Raw genomic sequence first — 7126 nt, 5'->3', positions numbered from 1 at the left:
TTACATTTAATGTACAAAATTTTATTCTTAAAAAGTCAATAAAAACACTTGCCACTTTTGCCTCTTATCAATAATCATTCAATCACCTTGGAAGATAAAGATTTTACAACACTGTTAAGACAGAGGTACAGGGATACATTTAGAAAAGAACTCACCCAGCCCCCACTAGCAAAGCCTGGGACCCATTCCCCTCATTTTCCTTTTGGTCTTTGTGATCAATACTGTGCGGCAACTAAGTAGTGAGCCTGCAAATGTGTGGTGAGAAAACTGAGGTTCACCAACTTTATCACAGGCTCTTCTCAACGGGAGTGATTTTGCCCTTCCAGGGAACATCTGGCACTGTCTAGACTAGAGACATCTGTGTCACAACTGAGGAGGGGTGGAGGGGGAGAACAGGCCTATTGGCATCTATTGGGTGGAGGCCAAGGTTGTTCCTAAACATCATACAATGCACAGGACAGTGCCCTACAGCAAAGAGCGATCCGGCCCAAGATGCCAGTGGTGCTGGGATGGAGAAATTCTGCTCTACAGTCCCATTTCTGTTGTGTGTGTGTGTGTGTGTGTGTGTGTGTGTGTGTGTGTGTGTGTAACTGCTGGGGGAGATTTAGAATCAGAACCAACAATACAGTTATCAGCCCTCACCAAACACTAGGATCTGTCCAACAGCCAGACTGACCACACTGCGGGGGAGGGGGGGCGTGGTGGTGGTAAACTGGGGAGCTATTCAACAGTGATCAGCCCTGAGACTCTGGTCATAGCCTGCTGACTCCTCAGGGCATACAGGTTGGGAAAGTGCCTAAAGTGCCAGGATGTTAAAAAAAAAGAACTTAAAAAGTTAATCAAGAATTTTTGTAGTTGTCATAATTAGTAGCAATTTCTTGCAGCAACTACCTGGGAAATTGTGATGTTTTTGTTATATATTTTTCCCCTTCTTAGTACACCTTAAAATCCCTTCAGTTAATTTGTGGTGTGGATATTGCATGCAATTCTTGAAGCTTGTAGTGACTGATACAGCATTTCATACTGATGTTAACAGACCCTGTAACTGGAATGAACTGTGGTAGTGATACCAAAAAATATATTTGAAGAAAACTTAGCCCTAGCCAGTTTGGCTCAGTGGATAGAGCGTCCGCCTGCAGACTGAAGGGTCCCAGGTTCGATTCCGGTCAAGGGCATGTACCTTGGTTGCGGGCACATCCCCAGCGGGGAGTGTGCAGGAGGCAGCTGATAGGTGTTTCTCTCTCTTCGATGTTTCTAACTCTCTATCCCTTTTTCTTCCTCTCTGTAAAAAAAATCAATAAAATATATTTAAAAAAAAAAGAAAACTTAGGTTTTTTTCTATACTTTGTTTATAATAGGAGCCTATGTGGAGAAAAGAGCACAAAATAAGAAAGTTGGTTTAGTTTACATTTTCCGAATTTTTTAGCATAATTGGAGGTTACGGAATAAAGTAAAAGAAAATGATCTCCCGTAAATATTTCTGCTTTCCCTTTCAAAGCTCATCAGGCTTCTTTTTTCTTTTCTTTTTTTTTAAATCTTCATCTGAAGATATTTTTCCATTGATTTTTTTAAGAGTGGAAGAGAGAAGGAAAGACTGAGAGAAATATCGATGTGAGAGAAACAAATGGAGAAAGCAGTCATTAGGCCAAAACAATGTGATTTAAGAACCTAGCTTTCTTTTCTTTCTTTTTTTTTTTTTTTAAATATATTTTATTGATTTTTTTATAGAGAGGAAGGGAGAAGGATAGAGAGTTAGAAACATCGATCAGCTGCCTCCTGCACACCCCCCACTGGGGATGTGCTTGCAACCAAGGTACATGCCCTTGACCGGAATCGAACCTGGGACTCTTCAGTCCCCAGGCCGATGCTCTATCCAGTGAGCCAAACCGGTTAGGGCAAGAACCTAGCTTTCTTAAATCAACAAATGGTTGCCTCCTGCATGCGCCCTGACCAGGGCCCGGGCTGGGGAGGATCCTGCAACTGAGGTATGTGCCCCTTGACTGGAATCAAACTGGGACCCTTCAGTCTGCAGGCCGAAGCTCTATCCACTGAGCCAAACCAGCTAGGGCAAGGCTCTTTTTCATCAAGCCTCAGGCATTGAGTTTAGCGGGTTGTTTGCTGAAGGTTTCTTTCCCATTTCCAGTTATGAAATGCAGGGAATGATTTTTGAGTAGACAGAGAACCCAGGTCAGTGCGGCAGCCCACTCTCAGTGGCTCACTCACTAAGTGGGGGTTGACTTCACGGGTGGTCTGAGGCAGCCCGTTCTCAGTGGCTCACCCACTAAGTGAGGAGATGACTTCATGCTGCCGAAGCTGCTTCTAGTTAGTTCGTGCTGATAAACACCAAAGAGTTCAGAAGGTCTATGCGTGAGCACTGGTAGAGCGCCCGAGCCAGCTTTCCCACAGTGGCCCCCTTGCTGCCTTCCCTCATCAGCCACTTCTGGAGCATCTGGTAAACCTTCTCTTTTAATCCATCTCTCTCATAGTCATGGTCAATTTCATCAATCTGAGATTCGGTGAAGCCCAGTTTACGGGCACAATTTTTCCAGGTCCTTCCCAGATTTTCCCTGACTGGGTCCAGGTGTTTATCCGTCAGACTAGTGGTATTATCTGCCAAAAAGAAAGGAGAAGACGTCAAGCTGAAACCCATTTGAACATTCTAGCTTCAAAAACCTGTATAAAGTGAAGAGCACCTGGAGTCCAGTGGAAAGATAACTTCTTCATTATAAGGCTATTGACTCATTGGGGGGTACTTTACATTAGGGGAATTTTTGTGAATTAAAATAAGGAACCTCTTCCTCCTAGCAAATGCATCTCTGAGCTGCAGCTGATGGCTTTGGGATTAAAACCCTTGCCTGACTGTTAGGCTGTTTTAGACAACCTTAGCCAGCGGTCCTGTTTATACTAGATCTTCCTGCTATAAAGGGGAATCACCATTTCTTTCCTTTCGGGCATTTTTCACTTATATATAGCCAGAGTTAAGGTCACTCAACTCCTGAGCCCTTCCCCCAACAGTTCTCTTTCCTCTTAATCAAGGAACTGAGACCATCACGTGCAAAACTACCTACTCAATGACAATGTCTCCCCTGTCTTTTAAGGGATGAGGCACGTATACTCTTCAAGGTCTATTTCTGGACCCATCCCTCCCTGCCCCAACTGTTGTCCTCTCTTCTCCAATAGTCATAACCTCCCTCTTTCTACTGGTTCCTGCCTTTAGGCCTTCACAAAAATGACAAAAAGAAACAGAGATAGAAAATAATCACCACAAACAAACCATACTCCTCGATCCTCATTCTACCTCAGAAAGCTGAATATAAGGAAAAAGACATCTCAGTTTTGCCCCTTAACTCCCACTCTTTCCTCAGCTCCCCGTAATGCAGCTGTTACCATCACCACTGGATGTCAGCAATCCCCAAACCTCCTGAGATATTTGACAAGTCTCATTACTACCCTAGGTTTCACCAGATTCTTAAAGATACCCCTGTCTCTCCCAAATTTAGGAACCTTTGCTCTAGGTATTTTAAAAACTATCCTTCAAGTGGGCTAGATCAGGTCTGTGGCCCAACGCTGGCCTGTGGCCTACTTCTGTAAACACTGTTTTACTGGAACCTAGCCATCCACACACATATGGTCTGTGGCTGCTACTACACTCCTGTGTAAGTAGTTGCAAGAGAGACTTCAAGGCCAGTGAAGCCTAAAACATTTACTATCTAAACCTTAATAGAAAAAAATTTGCCAACCCTAGGGTTACTCAGAAAGCTAGGTTCTTAAATCACATTGTTTTGGCCTGATGACTGCTTTCTCCAGGTGGTGTTTTGGGACTAATGTTATAAGCCTGCATAGTGGGACCCTATACGAGAAAGTCCTCATTTTCATTACAGAGGTGCTGTTAAGGGCACAGTCTCCTATCGTTTACACAATTCCTTCTGATGAGGACCAGAAGGAGCTCTATCCTAGGTCTGGATAATGATGTTGATGATGATCTAATCCTTTTGTAGATCTTACTATGTGCCAGGCAGTGCTCTAAGCTCTTTATACATCTTCACTCATTTACTTTTCACAGCAATCCATGAATTAGCTTTCCCATACTAAACATAAGTAAATTACAAAGACATTATATGGAAATTACACAGATATTTTACAGAGGAAACAGGGAACAACTTTCAGGGAGAATAATCAGATACACTTCAGGATTCCACTACATCCCTCTCAACAAGGAAGAAACTACAAGGTTTCTAGACAATGGGCCCTTAAAGGGCATCTTACCAAAGGTATCTTGGTACTTAGAAGCTGGCTCGTTCCAGTTCACGTATGTGCTGTCCAGTAATGGCAAGCTCACTCCAACCTCCATACGATTATTGTCTCCAATCTGAACGCCAGCACTGTTGTATATGGCATATTTTGCAGTCTCATCTGAATAGAGAGAAGCACACAGGTAAACACACCTAAATTGAAAGTAAGGTGAAAAATGCAACACTGTAAAGGGCAGGGCTTCACTCAAATGTTTAAGTTAAACTCTTTATTCTATGCCACCTTGTAAAATTTTCCTTCTTAAAATGTGGCTGAACCACATCCATTAGGATGACTACTATCAAAAACAGAAAATAACAAGTGTTGACAAGGATGTAGAGAAACTGGAACTCTTGCATGCTAATGGTGGGAATACAAAATGGTACAGCCGCTGTGGTAACAGTATGGCAGTTCTTCCAAAAATTAAAAATAGAATTACCCTATGTTCCAACAATTCCTTTTCTGAGTATATACTCGAGAGAATTGAAAGCAGAGTCTCAAACAGGTATTTACATCCCTATGCAGCAGCATTCACAATAGCCAAAAAGTGAAAGCCACTCAAGTGTCCATCAATACTAGTAGATGAATGGATACACAAAATGTGGTATATACATACAATGGGATATTATTTGGCCTTAAAAAGGAAGGAAATTCTGACACACATGACAACATGAATGAACCTTTAGAACATTATACTAACTGAAGTAAGGATAAATACTGTATGATTGATTCCAGTTATGTGAGGTACCTACAGTAATTAAATTCATAGACATAGAAAGTAGAAGGCTGGTTGCCAGGGGCTGGGAGGAGAAAGGAGAATGGGGATTTGTTGTGTGATGAGTAGAGTCTCAGTTCAGGAAGATGAAAAGAGTTCTGGAAATGGATGATGGTGACAATGTGGTTTTCATCACAAATGTTAGCCTTTGGCCTATATGAGATTAGAAATAAAAATATCCAAGACTTATTTCTTATCTTCAGAAAACAGCAAGCAAGTAAAAGAATATAAGCAGATACCTTGGCTTGCACCAGAGATTGGGTATAATGGGACCATGTGATTCAGGTTAGAGTGGAAGATGTCGACCAGTTACAAAGCCTATAAACCAACACGTGTAGGCAGCTGCACTGAGTCCTACCCAAACTGAACTACCAGGCCACATGGCTGGATGGAGAGAGACTTCATGGTGTAAGCTGCATCTGGCAGCTGAAGACTGAACAATCTGCCCCTTTGTTACTTTATAGTCTACAACAGAGATAACAGCTATTTTATTTTAAGAAAAAAAAAAAAAAAAAGACAAGATTGGACTGAAAGGCCTGTTTACCTCTTGATGTCAGGGAGATGAATGGAATGGTGGGAGTGTTTCCCAGCAGGTTGGTCTCAGGCACTGGAGTTTTATGCAGGCTTGGTATCTGGCTTGCATTTGGCCCAGACCAAAATCTGGAATCTATTGTTCCTGTACCCAATGGTCTTGCTCTAAAATCATACGGATTATATGGAGTCCAGTGGAGTCCTTGGGATTGGCAGGTCAGTCCAGCCGGTTGGTGTACTGCATTCCCAGGACTGGCTGTGTTAGAAGAAGCAAGGCCTTTCATCCCTGGGTTTTGAACTGTCTCATAAAGTCTTGGCTGTGCAAAAGGGTCATGGGAGACCCTTCGTCTCCTTTCCTCCTCTCTGTTGTAAGCCACACCCTGTGTGGGTTGCTGTTTTGTTTGCTTGTCCATGCGGCTGCCATAAAGATGGTAGTTGGCTTCCTCCTGGAGTTTATTCTGCAGGCTGCGCTCACTCTCCTCCTGCTGGTAGTCTGGGGAGGGAGCAAACCAGGACTCCTCCACAGGACCCATCCTGAGACTTTGTGAGCTGTGCAGTGAACGGGGCTGTTCTGTGGCTGAGAAGAAATGTTCAACATTGGAGTTTCATGAAACATTAAACAGTAAAATGAAACCCGAGCCCCATAATGACTCTGTCCTGAGATCCATTATGAAAACACCGAGAATAAGTAAAAAGCATATACTAGGTGGCCCTCTTCTTTTATTTGTTGTGTTTTTTTTGGTTAATCCTCACCAAAGGATATTTTTCTATAGAGAGAGTGGAAGGGAGGGGAGACAGAGAGAGATACATCAATTGGTTGCCTCCTGCATGCACCCCGACCGGGGCCAGGGATCAAGCCTGCAACTGAGGTATATGCCCTTATTGGAATCGAACCCTGGACCCTTCAGTCCACAGGTCGATGCTCTATCCACTGACCAAACCAGCTATGGCTGGCCCTCTTCTTTTATATGGAACTAGAGGCCCGGTGCACAAAATTCATGCATGGGGGGGTGTCCCTCAGCCCAGCCTGCACCCTCTTCAATCTGGGACATCCCTCTCACAATCCAGGACTACTGGCTCCCAACCGCTCACCTGCCTGCCTGATTGATGCCTAACTGCTCCCCTGCTGGCCTGATCGCCCCCAACTGCCCTCCCCTGCAGGCCATCTTGTGGTGGCCATCTTTGACCACATGGAGGCAGCCATCTTGTGTGTTGGAGTGATGGTCAATTTGCATATTACCTCTTTATTAGATAGGATGAGTAGGAGCCCCTGCCTGACAGTGAGAGAGCACTAGGGAAGTTATAACAAGCAATAAGGTGGGTATCACAGGAATGACCAAGGAAGAAAGGGACTTGTGTTGCCCCAGTGAGGTGGCTGTCTCCTTGGTGTGATCCAGGGTTGGAAAATAAGAGCAACAGCTCTGGCTCTGGCCGGCTTTGCTAAGAGGTTAGAGTATTGGCCCATGTACCTAAGGGTCGTGGGTTCTAGTCCTGGTCAAGAGCACATACCTGGTTGCAGGTTTGATCCAA

The 7126-nt window shown here is 43.9% G+C and overlaps 1 protein-coding gene across 2 annotated transcripts in view; it reads right to left on the bottom strand.

Moving 5' to 3' along the window:
- Nucleotides 1-7126, bottom strand: part of RIPK1 (receptor interacting serine/threonine kinase 1) — a 51633-nt gene continuing 44507 nt past the window's right edge. For both annotated transcript variants that reach the window (XM_059688451.1, XM_059688450.1), the window contains exons 9-12: nt 5610-6173; nt 4267-4413; nt 1904-2610; nt 1-1668 (exon numbers count right to left, since the gene is read on the bottom strand). In XM_059688451.1, coding sequence (XP_059544434.1) covers nt 2324-2610; nt 4267-4413; nt 5610-6173 — 998 coding nt within the window. In that variant the 3' untranslated portion in view covers nt 1-1668; nt 1904-2323. The remainder of the gene's footprint in view (nt 1669-1903; nt 2611-4266; nt 4414-5609; nt 6174-7126) is intronic.

The sequence above is a fragment of the Myotis daubentonii genome, chromosome 3, assembly GCF_963259705.1.
Source record: "Myotis daubentonii chromosome 3, mMyoDau2.1, whole genome shotgun sequence".
Lineage (NCBI taxonomy): Eukaryota > Metazoa > Chordata > Mammalia > Chiroptera > Vespertilionidae > Myotis > Myotis daubentonii.
This window is presented reverse-complemented; position numbering and strand designations above follow the sequence as displayed.